General features: G+C 39.2%; 1 protein-coding gene across 2 annotated transcripts in view; it reads left to right on the top strand.

The window, feature by feature from the left end:
* Positions 1 to 239: 239 nt before the first annotated feature.
* NAMPT (nicotinamide phosphoribosyltransferase) overlaps positions 240 to 20,839 on the top strand; it is a 30,919-nt gene continuing 10,319 nt past the window's right edge. For both annotated transcript variants that reach the window (XM_074903334.1, XM_074903335.1), the window contains exons 1-8: positions 240 to 407; positions 11,517 to 11,673; positions 12,854 to 12,957; positions 15,598 to 15,726; positions 16,211 to 16,369; positions 16,737 to 16,873; positions 18,842 to 19,067; positions 20,259 to 20,378. In XM_074903334.1, coding sequence (XP_074759435.1) covers positions 348 to 407; positions 11,517 to 11,673; positions 12,854 to 12,957; positions 15,598 to 15,726; positions 16,211 to 16,369; positions 16,737 to 16,873; positions 18,842 to 19,067; positions 20,259 to 20,378 — 1,092 coding nt within the window. In that variant the 5' untranslated portion in view covers positions 240 to 347. The remainder of the gene's footprint in view (positions 408 to 11,516; positions 11,674 to 12,853; positions 12,958 to 15,597; positions 15,727 to 16,210; positions 16,370 to 16,736; positions 16,874 to 18,841; positions 19,068 to 20,258; positions 20,379 to 20,839) is intronic.

Here is a 20,839-nt window from a genome sequence, read left to right on the forward strand (position 1 = left end):
CCCCGGAATCCAATGAAAGAGAACGTGCGGCGCGCGGCCCTGCCCCGCCCCCTCCCTTCCCCTGCACCGACCGGCCGGCGGGACCAATCAGAGCCCGCCTGGCGCCCCGGCCCCGCCCCGGCCGCGCAGTGACCTCACGGTACCTCTGTCGGCGGCGGAGACGAGCAGCCAATCAGCGGAGCAGGAAGCCGCGCGAGGTCCCCGCCTCCCGGCCGTAATCCCCTTGTCCCCGCCCCGTGCCCGTTCCCCCTTTCTCCTCTCTCCCCCCGCACCGAGCGCCTGGCGGCGGCGGCGGCGCAGCCCAGTCCTGTCCGTGCGGGCGGCGACGCCTCCTCGGACTCGGCGATATGGAGTGCGCTGCGGCGGGGGCCGAGTTCAACATCCTCCTCGCCACCGACTCCTACAAGGTGGGCGCGAGCACGGCGGGCGGGAGGGGGGTCACCTCTGCGGGCGCCCTGGCGCCGCCGCACCGGACCCGCCGGGCCTGGCGGCGGGGCGCTTCACACCGCGGGGCGCCGGCACAGGCCGTCCCCGCCGGCTCCCTTCCCCTGCCCGCCTGGCCGGGGCTCAGAGGGCCGCCCCCCCCGCCCCCCCGCCAAACACACACACACACATCCCCCCGGTCACGCCGCGGCGCGAGAGGGTGCCCGGCCTCGGGGAAGAGCGAGGGTGGCGCCGCGGAGGCCCGGCCGGGGGCTGCCCCCCGCCGCCCCGCGCCGCGGAGGGGGCGGCCGGGCCCGAGCCCGCTCCCCCGCGGGGCGCCCGGGGCCGCGCTGCAGGGGAGGCGCCGGCGGCGGCTGGGCGAGAAAAGAAAGTGAAAGCGGGTGGGGTGTGCGCCGCCGTCCCGCCGCCCAGCAGGCGCGGAGCGGGCAGGGCGCGAGGGGCGGCCATGGCGGGGGCCGCCTGATGCCGCCGAGCATCCTCTGGCCTTGCCGGCGACGGGACCGGGCGCACATGTTGCCTCGGTGAGACGGTGGAAAGAGCAGCGCGGTTACTCTTTTTTTCCGTGTTTCCATTCTCCCGCTTTGCTCAACTCGGGCGATGAAACCGTGCCGGTTGCTGGCTGCCCACATTTTCGGACCTGGTTGTGATGCAGAGTGCTCTGAGGAACCGGCTGACTCCAGATAGGCATTTCGTAGCCCTTTGCTTCGTTTCTGGTCCTTGCGGTGTCAAGTTTGCTACGCAAGGTGTTTGTTCTGAGTAGGGAATCACACCTCCCAATCCTCTCTTCGTTCCCTGAAATTACTTGACAATAGTGTTGCTTGATAGCAATGACCATGTACAGGCGCCGCTGTCCACACTCCGATCTGGTGATTTCTGTCCCAGAAGCTCTTGACATGCTTCATAATGTGCGTATGTCCGGGCCCAAGTCCTTCTTCTGCGCAGCGTTGCATTAACATAAGCGTACAGCTTCTAGATGCTGGGCAGAGCCAGAGTGTGACTCCCCGAGTCTGGTCATACAGCTGTGTCCTGTGTCTCCTAGACTGAAAAACTTAACTTTTTTCTTTCAGAAGCTGCGTTGCAATGTTGGTGCCCTAAACAAAGCTCCAGGAGTTGTCCTGTTTGTTGTTATAAAGCATTTATTATGTTATAGCTCTTTAAAGATGTGACCACTGGGACAGGTTTCGGGGGGGGAGGGCACTTCCAGATAGAAGAGTTGAAAAAAGCAAATACGATGTTGTGGCCAGGTCTTGTTACTGGCTAAGTACCAAAGTACAAGCCTCAGTACGTGCTCCGATTGCTGACTTGTGCTGTTGTACCTTTCCTAGCTCTTCTGTGATATTATTATATAGTATTACATAAAGATGCTCTTTCTGTGAAGAAATTCTTAACATTTATTGTTGCTGTTTGTGGGGAAGTGTGCTGGCAGACTGGAATACTCTGATAATCTTAGAGCAGCTCAGTCAGAGCATCCTGTTGCTGCTATTAAGGGCTTAATCTAGATACAGCACTCCTTAAGAACTATGTTTAAGTGTTTGTTATCAGACTTACTCAAATATAGAAGATCTGCTTTTCTTCCATCTCCAAGACTAATCACATCATATACTGTAGGCCTGGGTTTAAGCGGTATCTATTTTAAATATAATTTGCACATTACTTTTTCTAAATTCATTGGATCTTCTCTAGGATTAGTGGTAGTGAGGAGCACTGGAGTGACAGGTGACCAGTTTGCTTCTGTTCTGTTTGCTGTTTCGTAGGAAGGGTGATTTACTAACATTCCAGAAGTGGTAGAAATCTTAGAGGTCAAATAAAGGCCTGTGTTGTTTGTGGTTTTTTCCATTTTAAAACTGAATTTGGATGAGATTTTTTTTTTTTCTTGCAGGTAGGAGCATATTTGGCATTATATTAAAACCAATTGAAATGTCTGCTTTGCTTTTTTAGGACTATTCAATTTGTCTCTCTTACTGTATGCTTTTTTTCCAAATCTTAGGAACTCCAGCATCTTTGAGCAATGCTTAAACAAGTGGTTTCTTTTATCTTGTTAGGCAATATGAGCAAACATCACTTATCTTCTCCCTGGATGATACTGTCATTTCCTAATCAATGAAACGCACTCAGTGAGAGCACTTTCAGTAACAATTGCACTAAAACATCTGGTAGTTTGCAACATTAAGCTTTTTACAGGAGTTACCAAACGCTCTTACTAGCAATTAAAAATGAGAATTGATTTTGTGTGCTTTTCAAGATATTTCTGCTGTATCCACAACTGTAGCATCTGTTTGTGTGCAGTACCGCATGTGACATGCAGACTCTGAGGAAAAACATGCATCAGTTCAGAAGCTTGCTTGGTGATCCTATCGCAGTAGATGCCAATCCATACAAACTAATGTCGGTGATGAAAGTCATGTGGAAATAAACAGCTCGGGGAAAAAAAAAATGGAGGCCATCCTAAACAGTACAACCCTAGCTTAGGCAGCTGTCCATGAGTAAAAAGTTCTGGTGTCTCAGGGTCATATCTGTCACAACTCATTAGTTTTGAGTGTTAGCTCCAGTGTCCCAGTTCTCTGTTGCTACAGTTCGAAATTTGGGGTGGAGAGAAAATTGGTTACTGGTTTAGGGCCTATAAAAATGCAGAAGCAAAGTAATTTGGCAGGCAAAGAGTTGTCTGTTGACAGTTAATCCATCCTCCCCTCTCTCTAAACTATTTTCCTGTCCGTGTGTGCATCATAAGACATTTCCTCTTATGTCATAGAAGATTATCAAGTACCGAGTTTCAAAAATCTTAAAAGCTGTTTTAGAAAAACAACTGAGCATCATGCTAATTTCTAGTATACTTGATTATTTCTAGATAGAAATAGTTCCCAGTGGGTGAATTTTGGAGACTTGCTACACACTGGACCCAGGACTGAGCTTCCATTATGAACTGGGGCTTACTAGATTGTACAGGTGCTCCAGGATTTTGAGGCCGGGCTTCAAATTGTCCAGTTTATCTCTAAGCCCCATACCAAGATACATGTTTTTACATCAGTTAGGCTTTTTTCTTCCTGTGTACTTTGTTGCATATTCTTAGGCTTCGCCAAATCCCCCAACAGTGTAATTCCTCCTGTGTGCTGGGTATTATATGCCATCCCCTCAGAGTCTGGGCATGGGCATATGGTGTGGTGTGCTTGCATTTTGCTGATAAATAACAGCTGTTTTTTAATTCTTTGGATAATAAGACTTTCAAGAGATTCATCAATGCAGTGTTATGTGGGGAACATCTTTGTGTGAATGTCCAGTATAGCAGTGCTTTTAATAATAAAGTTTTCTGCTAGTGTCACAGTATTACTGAAAAAGGGAAGTGTTTGAAGTCAAAATCTTTGTTGCTAGAAAGCTGCAAGGGGATGTCAGCAGGCTTCTTGAAGCTCAGTGTTCATACTGCATGATGTCTTACTCTTGTGTCTGTACCAAGAAGTCGTGGTAGTCTTGCCCCTCTGCGATAGTGAGGGCTCTGTTCACTCTTTGTGTTTCCCAAGTGAAAGGGTCCATACCCTTCAGTTCCTGATTCGTCTGATGTTGACACACCACCTCTCCATTTTCTTTCTCTTTGCATCCCAATGCTATGTTTATCCCATATTTGGTTAGCACAGGCAAGAAATGTTTGAGGGTATGTGTAGTCTGAAACTGCATTGAGAGGATCAGCTTAGCAGAGCTGTGTTATTCAGTCAGGAGATACCAGTGATGGGCATATACCAGGCTTGGGTTGGATGGACCATGATCTGCAAGTGGGGAAAGGCTATCAAAACGAGGACTGAACCTTGTTTACTAAAGTAATAATAGCTTATTTTGCTTTTACCATTGAAATGTGTTATTGCTGCTTGGAATGTTTCGTAATTAAGCTGATAGGTGTAATAAGCTGCCATGCAATTACCCCATAGGAGGAGCTGACTTGCTATCTAGACTGTAAATGAGATCTGTTTCAGAATTCAGTTTCTGGACATTTCAAGGAAGTCTAAAAGATATGTTCTAACTCTGTATGCCTTACATGTTGAATTTTAAGTGTTCGTCATTTTGAATGACTTTTACTCTGCATGGATGTAGGAAAAGGCTTACTTCTGAAGCACTTCACATGAGTGTGTTTATTCCAGGCTCTGACAGCCTGTATATCCTTTATTTAGAAGGCTAAAGGTATGCAAGGAAGAGTCATGAGTACTCTTTAGCTTATTGGTTTTGACTAGTACTTAATGACTGTTCAATATTGTTTACAGCAGCCCATATATGGGTTTTTTTAATGAAAATTTTGTGGTGGGAATGTGAATCTATTCTCTTTCTTCCTGTAATTCTGTCAGTGGAAAAGCATTGGAAACTTCTGGCTTGACACTCCTCATAAGAAGCAATCTTTGCTCTATGTAGGGTTGTTATCTTTCAAGTTTTGATTTGCAGTCACACAGTTCTGTTACAAACCTGAAGTCATCACTGCTCTGAAGGAATATTGCAACTGTACAAAATTCAGTCAAGTTTTAAATTAATGGAAAGTAACCTCTTCCAGAATCATTGCAACTTTCATTGTTGAAAAGGTAAATGTTTTTCTTTTTCCATTAAGGAACAGGAAACTTGTAGCAGTATGTGAAGTGGTACAGGTGACTATTCACAAACGTGTAAACAGTAAACATAAGGCATTTTGTCATCTTTTTTTATGATAATTTTGGGTGAAAAACACATGGAAATTTTTAGTGGTAAAGAAATCTGCTGTAAAGCCTTATTTTTTTTTTTTAAGCATTGTATTTTTCTGAGGAATTTAGAATATGTTCAGTTCTAGTGTTTATACCTGACCTTGGTTTTTTAAATTAATGTGGACATGGTCACTTACAGCATCTCTGCTGATAATGTGCAGCTTCCATGGGAATTCAGTTGCTTGCATGTGCTCTCCTTGGTTTTCTTAGTATTGACTGATCTCTTAATTATTTTTTTTTGCTCACCTCTGGTCCTCTTATTTTTCAATACATGTATAAGGGATGATTGATGAACTAGAATGCAGAGACATTAAAAGTGGTACAAGATCCATCATAACCTGCATTAGCTTATCCCTCTCCTCTTGTAAGAGCATGTATTTCCCAATATTCTCACTTTAATTCTGAAATGTTATCTTAATCTATATTTGCTTCACTTACACATTTTTAGTAAGGGGTCTGCAGTCTCCCTAAGGCTACTTTCCTGTGGTAATTTAAAGCTTCTGTATAACCAAAATAGTAAGATTGCACTTGACTTTATTACTTGTTTCAAGTGTCTCGTGCTTTACGTGCTATTGTTCGATGCCTTTTTTGTTGAATTAAAGATTGATTCTTCTGACATTTCCTTTTCTGTTCAAATAAGTTTATCATTTAACCACACCGACTTCTGGGTTGGTTTTCATTTCCACTTTTGTTTGTGGTGTACATTCCTTTTGTAATTGCTTTAGAAACTACAAAAGCATCCTTGTTGAATATAACTGTTAGTTACAGTTGTGGTTTTTTGGTGTTCTGGGAGGTTTTTTTGTCAATGAAGGGGAGTCAGCACTACCTTATGGCTGCTGTTAGTTATGTCACATCCCAGTGAGGTATATCTGATAAAGCATTCCCTTTGTTTCCAGGTACTGGTTCATCTCCTTCAGTGTTGTTAACAACGTTGTTTTCCATATATGTTTTTGGCAATCTGCTTTTAACTGCTCCATTGGCTAAACCTCATAAAGGTTTAGGTAAAGCAATCTTTCAAATCACAGCCTCGTTCCACAATGCTTTCACATAATAGCTTAACTAGTGGGTATCTTATAGGTGCTTTGCAGAAGTCTCCCCAGTGTAAATGCCAGAAGCACCACTGCAGTAAAACCATCTAACTCAGTAAGTTGTATATGGGGCGGAGGATCCCTCAAATACATTTCTTCTAGCATCAACAAGCCATTTTGACACTGCACCCCTCAACCATAGCTCTCATTTTTACTTGTAACATAAACCAGGCTACAGTCAATTTTCACCAACACTGGAAAAGATGTAGCTCACCTCAGTGTCCAAGCAAGGCTTGCAGTATGAGGACCAACCCATGCCTTGGACCCTCGTTACCTGCTGCAGACCTGAGGTGCCCTAGCCGAGTGTCCCAGCTACTAGCTTCCAGGACCACCCTGCTTCTGGCTTATCTTCCACCTGTCCCTCTGATTCTTCATGTTAGTGGCTGTACACTGCCATGGGTTCAGTAGCTGGGTTGTTCTGAACCCATTTTGCACTAAAGATTTTTCAGAATAACTGTCTTAGTTGAACCGGTATCATCTTATAACTTGTGGAGTTACAGTACAGGCAAGATCCTGCTGGCTAGACATTTAGCATTTTGTTTTCTTTACTGTAGACAGGGCTTAGAAGCATCTTCCTGAGGGCTCATGTTAGCACCCATCTGACCTAGGTGAGCACCAGGAATAAATCACTGATGGAGAATTTGGCCATGCCTTCTCTACACGTCAAACCTGGTTTTCTCATGTTTGCAAATGGTTGAGTTATATAGACTTAAATAACCTTTTGAAGTAATTTCATTGCAATCTCTTGCCCAAAAAAGCTTTTAGATTATAAGTTTATTCAGCTTTTATGCCAAAGGTTTTCTTACCTAGCCTATTAAAATGCAGCCTTTACCTCAGTAGTCATCCCCGTTTTGTGATGAATACCTGTTAATTACTTTTTCTTAAATTTTAACTCTTAATGTTTGGGGTGATTTTTTTTTTTTTTTTTTTTTTTTTGGATGGCTGATCTAAATGCAATTTGTGCTTCATGGTTTTTCTCAAACGGCTGACTTGATTTAGTTAAGTAGATGTAGTCCTTGTGGAGGTATTCTTTTTCAGAATCTGCCTCTATTTGAATTAAATTTAATAAGGAGCTATCACAACTGGAATAAAACCACTCTCTCAGTCATAGTACATAACCTTGTTGTAGGTGCTTGTTCCAGGGCTGTTTGTCATACTTTTTGTAGACAAAACCTAAAAAACCGCAGCCTTTGAACTAAATATCAAAATGCCTTTGAAGCTATTTTGGGATTTTGTTTTCTTGTAAGGGTCTCTTAATCCCAGTAGAGGCTTTTGTTTGGTTTTTGGTTTGTTTTCCTTTTCTGTAGTGACTTTATAGTCATTCCTACTTAAGAGCTCATCTGTACAAGTCCTGCTTCTGTCATTCCCTAACTGAAAGCATACATTTATCGATACTGTCTCAATCTGTAAGTCACATAAAATACATTTCAAATGTTGTACATTGTCACTGGTTGTTCTTTCCGCTCTTCTTTTGAATACAGGGAGATGCAAAACTTATCTGACAACAAAGAAAGTTCAAGCATTTTTTGGAAGCATAGTTTTCATTGTTCAAGTGCCTTTTAGTGTTGTGTTGGGGTTTTGTTGGTTGGTTTTTCAGTGGCATTCTTTGTGTCTTCTGTGAACTGTTCCTGTTCCCTAGAGCTTGATCCTTTTTCAGACTGTTTTTTACCATGAGGCATTTCACTACACACCAAACTTCCTGACCATCACTATGGTGGATGGGTATTATTTCCCTATGTCCTGGTAGTCCAGAAATGCCAGCTAATGGTCAGAGCTGCCGTGATGTTTTGTGGGCAAATGTTCCTGCTACATATGGTGCCCTGCCTGAGAGCTTGGAAGGAAAACAGGTGACCACATAAGAGAACAGGGGATGTAGGTCTTGTGCTAAACTTCTCACATACTTCTACAGCATGTCTGGACTAAGTAGTGCTTGGAAAGTGTGGTATTTTAAGATTGGGATTGCGTCTTTAAATACTGAGTAGTCTGTGAGAAGCCTTGTGGACACCCAAGGGGTGTTTCAATTTTATAGATAAAACTAATAGTGTTGTGGAATTGCAAAGGAAGCGGAATTTATTTGAAATTATAGATGTAAATATCTTGTCAGGGTTCTGTATTTTTCACTGTTTAAATAGATTGTAATGTGTGAAAAATGTAATTGAATCTTACACATACAACTTGTAAAATTAGTTCATTATCTCTTTCAAGTACTTGAAACAATTTAATTGCTAAAATGATATTTCTATCATATACAAAATTTTTATTTAGATTTGAATCCCTAGAATTATTTTCTGGACATTAGCTGGTATATATTTTCAGGTTAAGATCTATTCTAATGTCAGAAAAATTAGCTAAACCTGTGATTTAATGTTTGAGGAACTTGAGTGGGGGTTTTTAGGTTGAAACTACCAGCAAGGTAGTCTGGAGGAGCTGTTTCCCCAGGTATGCTACATAAAGGATAAATCAGCCTGATTTCAGCCCTCAAGTTCTGATTCACAGCCAGAGCACCATGTGTTTGTGATCATGCTTCAAAGCAGAGCTAGAATGGGAAGTCCCTGAAAAACCCTGTATTTAAACACAACAGGAAAAAGTGGCACCAACTCAATGTGTGCACTGTATACCTTAAGCTATTCTGGGCCTGTAACCCATTTGATAGAAAGAAGCATTTTAGCTGGAGGCAATGTCTTTGAACTGCAAAAGTCAATTTTTTTTAAAAGATGGTAGCCAAAGATCATGCAAATTTTCATTATAAATATAGGTGTTGGCTTTAGCAACCTGCCCATAGTTAGTAAGTTGGATAATTAAGAAACCTGGGTAGGCAGTCTCATGCACATATAGTTTTCTTTGTTTTGCCTGAACTGTTATGGTGAGAACAAGTGTTACATTGGTCTGCTCTAGAGCTTGTCACAAGGAATTCAGATGCTGGTTTGGGGAATTGTTCCTGGGATGTTTGTGATGTACACTTGAAGTTGGTGGGCTCTGTGTTGAGTTACTCTGAAATCATGAAGGTGTAGTATGCCAATAGGATGAAGAATGGAAATAAAATTAAATAGAGTTCCCAGGTGATAGAATCAAATAATGAAGCACCACCAACTTAAAGTCCAATCATAAAAAAAGAGCAAAATTTTGTATACAGTTGCTGGAACATAAGTAGTGATAGCACAAAGCAAAGAGTTTCTACTCTGTGCCGTACAGCGAAGGGAGTTGTGTGTGTGTTCGTATTCCTGTTAGTCAGAAAGACATGTCAAACAGCATGTTTTTCGCTACTTCACGGTAAGGGAGGGGAGGCTAGGGGTTGTGTGCGTTTTGTTTTGTTTGGGGTCCTTTTTCCTTTAAACATGATGATATCCTGAAGAGAGTTTGCTGTGAGCTGACAGTATGATTTACTTTTTTTGGAAGTTCTGCATGGAACTAGGAAAGGACATGTTATAATTTGTGGAGACATTTATTAAAAGCTAGAACTAATTCTAAAAGCCAGGTTTTTGTCTTTGGGTCTAACATTGCTACTCTTAAGCTTTCTGCTTTTGAGTGGCTGTGGAATTGGAACAGAATACATTTTGTGCTCCATTAAATGCCTGTGTTGCAGAGCTTTGATGAAGTAAAGGCAGAAAATTTGCGATGACAAGCTTGGGTTTTATTTGATTGGCCTTGAACACTTCATACAAGTAAAGATAATGGAAAGATCTGAAAACTGACCTTTTCGTTATTTGAATGTTTCCTTGCAGCATTGGAAACACAACCTTAACAGTGTTCTGCTGGTACAGGAGAACCAAAAAATTCAGTTGAGCGGTCTAGTTCATTGTCCAAACTGGGTGAAATACTGAATATAAATGACATTTGAGAGGAAAAAGAAACCTGTATTTTTAAAATCCCTTAATATACAGTTTTAGCAATACAGGTAAGGGAAACCTTTAAATTTTTTATTTTGAATGTGTCAGAGGTACATTTAAAAAAAACAGGACAATAAGGAAGAAGTGGTAAAACAGTCTCTTTTCCAGTTCCTTGTGATAACAAAAATATTTAAGGTGATTTGGAGTAAGAAATAACAGCAAGAAACTTACAATGAACTCGTGCTTTAACCTATAAATCTGTGTTTTTAAGAAAAATTCAGACATTACTTTCACACCTTTTTGAGTTTTGTTCTGATGCATAATGGTGCTTTACTTGGTTGTAGGAACAGTTTTTTGTTATGGAATGTATAGATTTTTTCACAGACTTTTTGTCAGAATTTAAGAAAACTCTTGATATCTTCATGTCTGGGAATGCCTTAAAGCTGATTTATGTATCTTGTAATTTAAACATTGATAGTATGAAATTTATGTCATTGTGTATTCTTTTTGTTGAATTCAGAATTAAGGGTTTTGAATGGAGTTTGCTTTTTAGACAGTAGGAGATAAAATTTTGCAGGTTTAAGTTGTTTAGAGTGTATACTTATTTCAAATGAAACATTACTCAAAGTAAATTTCTGGGTAGATTTAATATCAGTAGCTAAAAATGCTGTTATGGTTGAATCCAGCATGACATTCATTGTATGTTCACATGACCAGTTTCCATGCAATACACACTTACAGGCTGCAGCTTTTCATGCTTCCTCTATACGCTGAATGTGTACTTTTTAAAAGACTGGAAAAAAGTCCATCAAGCATTGTGGGGAGGTACAAACCTCAGGTAGATTTTTAACAGCATTACTGACAGTAACAGGTTTGTAAGCTGGCTTTTATGTAATCAAGGACTTGAGAAACCCATTCTGCTCATGGTGAATGAAATGCTTAGGTAAACACCATTGTCAGTGCCATCTTGAGTCTGCGTGACTTTTATTTGAACTATGTGATTATAGCCTTAAAAACTTCAATCAGATACAAGCAGGTACCTCCACTTTGGTAGTGGCAGACAAGTTTGTGCTTCCTGTAGCTATTAGGCTTGGCCAAAGTGCAGGAGAGCAACAACTGACTCGGCATGTTGGTGTGCAGTGCTGCTAAAAATCCTAGCCATGTATTTCGCAGTTAATCAAAGCAAAGTCATCAGGAGAATGGAAGAGCTGACCATGAAGATTACTCTAGGGAGAAAGGCTTGACACAGAAGCAAATAATAAGATAGGGATGATAGCCTTTTGAATGGAAAATTGAAGGCAACTAAAAAAGGGGAAATCCCCTAAATATCTTGTAGAATGTGAATGGAAAGGGTTGGGAGTTACTCAAAGCTATAATGGTACAAATATGATTTCTCTTGTCCTTTATAGTGATGTTTTGAGCTCTTACTGAAGTTTTTCTTAATGTAGGTTACACACTACAAGCAATATCCACCTAATACAAGCAAAGTATATTCCTACTTCGAATGTCGTGAAAAGAAGACCGAAAATTCCAAATTAAGGAAAGTGAAATACGAGGAAACTGTTTTTTATGGTTTGCAGTACATTCTGAATAAATACTTAAAAGGTAACTGTCTCAAATTCCAGTAAAACTTTACCTGTAAATAAATACCTTAGTTTTTGTTAAGACTGGAGTCTTAGGGTTGAAACAATTACAGGTTATCTTGGTACAGTGTAGGCAGTGACATGCATAAGATCTTATTTATGTGATTCTGCAAATGAGATGTCCAATCTCATAAAATGGTATTGACTTCTTAATTCAGACACCTCTCTGCTATGTTTATTTATGCCAGTGCTTTTTTAAAAATGAAGAGGTGTTCATATTCCAACTTCAGTGGGCTAAACTAGAATTAATGGAAACAGAGCAAGGCTGCGCATAGAATCACAAGAACCTAGAAGATTCAAGGAAGAATACATTTCATATTTTGAACATAAACTTTAGTGTGTATTTGCTGGTGTATTTACTGTGTAAAACTAATAATGGTTTTGATTTCCCTTAAATTTTGATTGTCAGTCAGCTTAGATCATTGAATATGGCAGCTACATGTGAAAATTTTTTCAATATTGACAATTTTAGGAGTAAACATCTGAAAATTCCTTGGTGCTGTTTAATATTTTGTTTGCTTTTTCCATTATATGCAAATATCACCTGTTCTGACCTGAATATAAGTTACTTTCTTGCTGCTTTGGAAGGAAAACTTTAGTCATATGGCTTACATATCTTTGTCTTGATCTGGAATCTATAAATATCTCTGCCAATTCCATCAAAGATTGGAATTCTATTATAATCAAAACACTTGATAACCTTGTTTCTTTTCTCTTTAGCAGTCTGAGGATTGTTCTCTAATGTTTCCAGTAGGTGATTGGTCCTACAGCAGTAGCAATGCTTATTCAAATAATGTGGTTAGTCTGTCAGTTCCTATCACAAGGTGGTCAATCAAAGACTGGTTGTAAGGCCTCTCCATGGGGATTCTCCCTGGAGCAGTGTAGTTTAACCTTTGTGCAGTCTGGTTATGTCTTGTTGCATGTGCTAACTTGCACAATCATCGTCTTGATCATCCTAATCTATATAATAAATGAAAGTAAAATTTGGTTTTAATATAGCTAGTATACTGCATTTGACACGTTCTCCATGTCTTTGTTGAAGGCGAAGTGACTTTTCAGTGTCTGAACCTTTTTGTTATTTATTTTATCAATTGATGAATATCTTCAAATTTCTAAGCTTTCATCTGTTTCTGAAACCACAGGTAAAGTGGTGACCAAAGAGAAAATCAAGGAAGCCAAAGAAGTATATAGGGAGCATTTTCAAGATGATGTCTTCAATGAAAAGGGATGGAACTATATTCTGGAGGTAAAAAATGATGAAAATGATATGAGAACATCATGAAGGATTTATAAATCAACTGTAGAAATAAATACAGCAGTCTCTCCTTTTAACCGTGATAGTAAAGACTGGATAAATTTAGCTTTTTATGTTTAGTGTACAGGGAGTAGCAGCTGTCAAAGAATAATCATATAATTGTAATTCCTTAGAGAAAAGTAATTTTCATCCTTTCAGATGCCAAATACAGCTTTGCAGGTAATAAGGATTTATGGCTGCTGTCAGCCAGCTAGTCTAAGTGGGGGCTTGATGGCAAGTCTCCATATGTAATATAGTGCTTAGTGGTTGCTTGCATCTTTGCTTTCTGCAACTAATCACAACCATTTTTATTCTAATGCAGAAAGCATTACAACTTCTTGCATGTGTAAAGTGTTCCAGAAAACACATGGATTGTTCAATTGTTTTTCTAATTTTTTCAAAGATACTTAAGTTGAACTGTACTGTGAAATACAAGGCACAATAACACAAATCCTTCCAAATTCCTTCCATAATTATCCTCTTTCCCCTTTTTTGAAAAGGTGTCAGTCTTCAAATAATTGCAAACATCTCTTCCCTGTAAAAACAGCAGGTTCAGACTAATAGCATTCATCACAGCTGCTCTAATCTCTGCAGATTAATTAAATGCTAAATTCCATTCTGGGTTCTAGTGAATGCATATTTTTGGTATGTTAAAACACAGGTTTTCAGTTCTTTGCATTTATTTTTCCCTGTATACCTCCAACTGTATATATTTTATGGTGGCATCTGTTTGTGAATATGTCTGGATGTCATCTTGCAACCAAGGTGGACCATAAGATGTGCAAGAGGAAAGTGAATTTCATCTAAATGTTGCAAAGTAAATAAACCCACTGTTTTCTAAGAGGGAGTTATGCAGAGGTTTGTAGAGGACTTACATCCATTCCAAATAACTGCAGGTCTGAATTCAATCCATATTTGTTGTGAATTGCTCTCATCTGGATTTAAAGTGTCTTGATCCCTCTTTGGCTAAGTGGAATTAATACACTTTTCATGCTGCATGTCTGTCCACACTGAGTTTTAACATGGTTTAACTAATTCTGTTCAGCTTTCAGTCAAAAGAAGCCTTTCTGCATTGCCCCTGTATACATTGTTTATTCCTTTGTTAGATTTTCTTGTTAAAATTGTGCACATATATAAACAAATATGATTTCCACTTCTTGATCTGAAATGCTGATGGCTCTCAAACTGGAAGTGTGTGTACCCTTTGGGTCTTTGTATGCCCTTATATGCACACAGAGACCCCGCTTCTGCTCGCTGAATTCCTGTATATATTCACATACCTACTGCTGTTTGCTCTCTGTCTCTGTTACCTAATGTCTAGTATTAGGTAAAGTGCAGGGAACAATGGCTGTATTAGTCAAGTGCCACAATGATTTTGAAATGTACATGCATGAATTTATACAGAGAATAAATACTGATAGGATGAATGGGTGGAAGAAGGGAATGGACTGCCTGGCTAATGAGAGGGTGGTGTAAAGGCTGGAAGTCGGCAGGAATTGGTGATGAATGATAGAGATGTAAGCCCTGAACAGTACAAGTTGATTCTACCTAAACATTTTGGAAAGGGCTATAATATAGTGGTATGGCATGACCATATGGCTTTTTTCTGTGGATAAAATCAACACATATAGCAACTTGGAAATCTGTTTTGTTTTTTCACTTAACTGTACTTTTGTCTTTTGAATCATTAATAAATTATTTTGAGTGTTTTTGAAGGCTTTGTCCTTTGTTAATCCAGAACAGACGTCTCCAAGTCTGACAATTAAACCCTGTGTGGTATAAACACAATTTGCTTCAACATATTACAGTTTTGAAGAAACTTAAAATGTAATGTTGAAGAGACTTCTGATTAATTTTGGTCACTGGAGAGTGTTTTGATGCTACTTATGAATCTGTAATTTCTCTGAATTGACGCAGTTTTTGTTGCCTTTAAAGAATATTTCATGAAGCTTTCTGTTAAAAAATATTAATATACAGAACATTTTAAGTATTACCAGTTTAACCTGCAGAGCTCTTTTAGAGTTGCTATTTGCAACTCACTCTTTCAAAAGGCATTATTTCACACAATGTTTAGTCTTTCAGGGCTGAAAGACTGAATTTGACAAAAGCATGACACTTAAAGATTAGATTTCATGTTTAGTGAATAATGGAGATGATAAAATATTCTTTAAAATAGATATTAAATGGATCCTGCTTAACAAAGCACACATCTATACTAAGCACTGAAGAAAACTGAGTAGCAAATATTTCCTGTTCTGTGGGTACAACTTCTGTATTTTTATAGAATTTTTTAACCCTTCCTGACTCAGTTTGCACAAGGAATACTGGTAACTGATAACCACCATTTGGTTTGATAATGAGACTATTTTCTAGGTTACAGGATTTTCCTTCTTTTTTGATAAAATGTGGACTTCTTATTTATTTGGGCTGGTGGGTATGCAAACAAACCAAATTATTTTTAGAGTTGAAAGAAATTAAGAAGAAAGCTTTATCAATAAACTCATAGCCTGACTTTATATCCATTGCAGTCAAATAAGAGAGCTAGGTCCTAATCTTTCCTGTTGTCTAACAATATTACTCTTCCTTACACAGAAATACGATGGCCATCTTCCTATAGAAATAAAGGCGGTTCCTGAGGGCTCTGTAATTCCCAGGGGAAATGTTCTTTTCACAGTAGAAAACACGGATCCAGAGTGCTACTGGCTCACAAATTGGATTGAGGTCAGTTTTGGAAAGTTAACATTTTTTTTCTAAGTAAATACTAATGCATTTAAATTAAAGGCTGAATTCTGTATTGGTTTAAGGGAAATCTCTGTCAGCTTTCATTTTCTGCTTTAAGTAAGCCTGAATTCTTTTTTTTTAGTGCTTTTACACAGACCTTTTCCCCCTACCTGGCAAGAGATTGTAATAATTCTACAGGAAATTCACAACAGTACTTTTATCTACAAGGAAAGGAGGATGGGGGAAGAATTGTGTGTCTGTAGCTTGGGAGTAAGAACTCCTGAGATGGTCAATACCTACCTACCTTATAAAGGTATTATAAAGGCTAATTACTATAGCCCTAAAGCAAACTGTTGGAGGCATCAGTACTTTCTGAATGGCCAATAAAAATAAATAGACCTTTTTGTGCCTGATTAACTGCCAAGTAGGGACTTTTAAATTCTAAGCAAACATACACCTAATAATGTGATGGGTTTTGTTTTAGACTATTCTTGTGCAGTCATGGTATCCAATCACAGTGGCTACAAACTCTAGAGAGCAGAAAAAGATCCTGGCCAAATATTTGCTAGAGACTTCTGGCAGCTTAGAAGGACTGGAGTATAAACTGCATGACTTTGGGTACAGAGGAGTTTCTTCACAAGAGGTAATACTACTTGTCTAATAATTTGAGAAGTCTAATTGTTCTTAACTACTAGGGATTATAGCATATATCTGTTAACAGTTGTGTCTCTGTTCAGCAGTGAAATTGTTAATGTACAGAGCACTGTGTTTGGACTTGTGGAGGGGAAGATCCAGGGTTGAGGGGTGGGTATGTATGTCTCTGAACTGTGAGCACTAGACTGGGAGAACTTTTTTCTATATGGAAGCTGTCTTTTTGTGTAAGTGCATGAGGAGGGTATTGGTAAAATGAGAACTGAGTCAGAGTTTTGCTGTTACAAACTAGTGCTAGGTGGTGACTGGATTTAGGCTTCTATTTTTGGCTTGGCAACTGAAAGTTGCATCTTTTTCAGACTGCAGGAATAGGAGCTTCAGCTCATTTGGTGAACTTCAAAGGAACAGACACTGTAGCGGGAATTGCATTAATTAAAAAGTACTATGGTACAAAAGATCCAGTTCCAGGATATTCTGTTCCAGCTGCAGAACACAGGTAAAGTACTGGGCTACTAAAGCCTTTTGAAAAATATATCAACAAAATATAATTTTTTTCTTATCCATCTTCATATCCAGAAATATTAAGCTGTTTCACTTACATCATACAGTATTATCTGTGACTAAGCCATCTGTTGAGACTGAAGTTGAATACTGATGCCTCTGTATGTTCCAGGGGCACAACAGTAGCATGGTTGTTCATAACTGTAAATATGGTTTAAACTACAACCTTCTTATCAGCGTCTAAGTAAATCTGGATGATTCTTTTTAAAATGGGCTTGAAGGCTTACAGGTTAAAGTAGAACTTTAGTAGAACTTGAAATTTTGTTTTAAACGTAAAATCATAAAATGAAAAACCATGTAAGTTGCAATTCTGGACTCTCCCAGATCATGTTTTGCCTCCAGAAGAGGCAGTTGCTCTAAAGCTTCTCATCACCATACCTGATTCAGTCACTGGTAAGTTCTTGATCTCTCACTAAGAATTGTGAATGAATGTCTGAGTAAGGAACTGACCTCAGACATTTGAGATGAGCTCTTATTTTTTTTATCCAAATCCTGTACAAGGTCAGGAGTGAATGCAAATCCTTGGATTTCATTTGCGTGTCTGCAGACTGAAATGAGCAAAATAAAAAGGAATGGATGGTTGTTTTGAGTACAAAATCTAGTGCTGTTAAATAGTGAATATTTTCACTTAAGGTTGCAAGACAGATGATGGAAATGCTTAGCTGAATAGCCATCCACAGGGTAGTGATCATCTTTAAAGGAACACTGCTTCATATAACTTTCTGGACCATTGCTGTAGTGCTGTTCTAGAATTCCTGCTTGATCAGTAGAAATGACAAATTTTGTCTGAAACATCTTCTTAGCTTAGCTTAATACTACAGTTAAATCCAAAAATGATGACCCAAGCAACTATAAAATTCTTTGTGATGAAAGCAAACGCATGAAGTCAGAGAACAAGCATCTGTTGCATGGCATATTGAAGCGGTGATATGAGAGAAGACAGCTTAAACTGTCCTAGTTAAAGTTTGCATTGCCAAATGCAGACTGCAGTCACGCTTTCCAATTTAATACACAAAAAGGGTCTCTTGCAAGAGACCCAAATTTGTCTGGAATTGTTCTGCTGTTCCGCAGTCTTTGGTGTGCATTGTGTTGTGAGTTTGGTGCTTGTCTCTGGCATGCCACTGGGGTTGTTCCTCAGGCTGCTCCAATCTTTTTGAAACAAATTTTGTTTGCTAGCATTTTATGGTAAAAATTCAATGCCGACTAGCTCTTACTGCGATCTGTACTTTGCATGAGAGCATTTTTAGGTTTTCATACACAAGTTACTAAAGTCAGTTATGTCAGCTGGTCTGTGACAGCCACATACAGAGCAGCTACTGCAGATCAACTGGCATTCAGTACCTTATTACCTCTCTTAGCAACTCTGTTTTATGTGCTTGCCTGTACCCTTGAACCAAGGGTAATGCTCTGAGGTATCTCTAGAAAAATGTTTGTATGAGTGAGCAAATGGTTTTATATCACTACTAAAAAAGAAAATAATGTTGTTTTCTTCTAAGATTTTTCTAACATATGTTGTTAGTTCTCAACTTCCCATTTTGTAGTCTGAAGTTGCCAGAGTAGATGTTCTGTTCTTGCATCTGTAGTTCCCTAACTGTCTGAATTTCAGATTTAAAAGAGAAACTCTCACAACCATTAAAAAAAAAAAAAAAAATCATATTTACATGTGAAAGAAGTATGTGTCAAGTGTTTGTCTGACTTGCCAAAGATAAATCCAGGGTGCTGTTTGTTTAGTATAGAGCATATTTACTATTCATGCAACACAGAGCTGATAAGCACATAGTTTATGCTGTCTTGTAATTATATTGCCTATTGTTACCTTGAACTGTTGCTGATAGGAAATACAGAATGCGTGATTTAACATATAAATGCCGCTCTAATATGGATTTTTCAATTGACTTTACAGTACCATAACAGCTTGGGGGAAGGATCATGAAAAAGATGCTTTTGAACACATAGTGACACAGTTTTCTTCAGTGCCTGTATCTGTGGTTAGTGACAGCTACGACATTTACAACGCTTGTGAAAAAATATGGGGTGATGACTTAAGGCATATAATTGAAGCCCGAAGTCCAGAGGCACCGCTTATTATTAGACCAGATTCTGGGAATCCCCTTGACACTGTTTTAAAGGTAATCCTTTCTTGAAGTCATTTGTATATAAGATTGGGAAGGGCAGTTGTTTGTTTTGTAATGACCAGCTAACAAACATAGGAAACATAATGCTCTGACTTGGTATGCATAGTATGTAGTTGATGCTGGATAATTTGGACCTATGAAAAACGTAAATGCTTACCTCCTTTCAGTATAGATAGGGAAACCCTTTTGCAGTCTGAATAGTTTAATCCTTCAAACCCATTCTTGCATACCATTCTTGAAGCTTTTACAACAGTTACCAGTTTTGCTGGTCTAGTGATGCTGGAATGATTCTATGAAGAGAAACTTTAATCACTTAATAACAAATAAAATGGGAAACAACTTGAGTATTTATAAATGCAAGGCCATTAAGACTTCTTACCACCAGGATTAGGTATCTTGGCATCCTGTATTAAGGTAATTCACTATTTTATTCTACAAATACAAGTTTAGCACTCTTTTCCCTTTTGTAAGACATGTATTTAAGTCAGTAGCACACACCTTCCAAGTTGAAAAATTATTCTTGCCTTGTAGATCTTTACAGAGCATAATGATTGTTTCAGTTCTATAATAAAAGCTGTTGATATCTCTGAATTTGAGTAGCTGTCAGCACTGTTTTAATAAGAAAGCAGGGGAGATTTTAGTTATGTTGGTACTCTATCAAATTAATCCATACAGTTTTAACACTTTTTTTTTTTCCTTTGGGACGAGTGACATATCACAGATAGGAACTTTGAATAATCTTTATCAGAGCTGAGAAGAAAAACTCCTAACTGAAGTGTTTCATTTTAATTATTGGTGGCTAACAAAATTGCAGAAAACTGAAAGCCTCATCCACCATGTTTTAAGGGAGTTCAAAAGAAGAGTAGAATCTTGAGTCGACACATTTAAGTAAAAACTTGCAGTAACCAAAGAGAGAAAGGAGAGAAGCATGGTTCTCATTAGCTCTTGGGTACAAGTTTATGAAGGCCATATGGTCTGTGACTGCTTTAATTTAATGGCTTCCACCACAATGGCTGGCATGCCTTTTGTTTGTGTGCCTATGTGGATAGATTTAGAGCAGGATATGTGGATATATTTATGGATTTTTATTTTTCAAGAGAAAGAGAACATAAATATGGAAATTGTGTTTCTTTATTGGAATAGTGGGTTATTTTTATTTTGAATTGTCTCCCTTCTCTTTGATAGGTCTTGGAGATCTTAGGGAAGAAGTTTCCCATTACGGAGAACTCAAAAGGCTACAAGTTGCTGCCACCGTATCTCAGAGTTATTCAAGGGGATGGTGTGGATATCAACACATTACAAGAGGTAGGAGATCCTGTTCGTGTGTCAGGGTGACATTGGCAATGTTGATATTTAATCTGAACTCTGTTATGACTAGTCAGATGTTGCAGCAGAGGCTGCTGACCCCGCCCCGCCCTTCATTCCAGGCACTGGCAGCGATATCCTAATGTGTAAAACAAATTCATTAAAACTCCACAGGGAATTAAGATGCATTTAAAAAAAAAAAAAAACAACCCACCAAGCCAACCTAAAAGGCATTTTCTAATCCCCCTGTTGTAACCCTTCTCCTCCCACAGTCTCTCCTTTTGTTTGCTTTCATCCTGCTTGTCAAATCAATTCAGATCAAAATGTGGCAGTGTTTGGTCCTTTCATTGATATCGAAGGCACACTGCATGACTGCTGTGCTATAGCAATAGTAGTAATTAACTGGTTTGGCTCATAGCTGTGTACCATCTGATGTGTGCTTGCACTCAAATATTGAAGGT

This window comes from Athene noctua, chromosome 3, assembly GCF_965140245.1.
Source record: "Athene noctua chromosome 3, bAthNoc1.hap1.1, whole genome shotgun sequence".
In the NCBI taxonomy this organism is placed as follows: domain Eukaryota; kingdom Metazoa; phylum Chordata; class Aves; order Strigiformes; family Strigidae; genus Athene; species Athene noctua.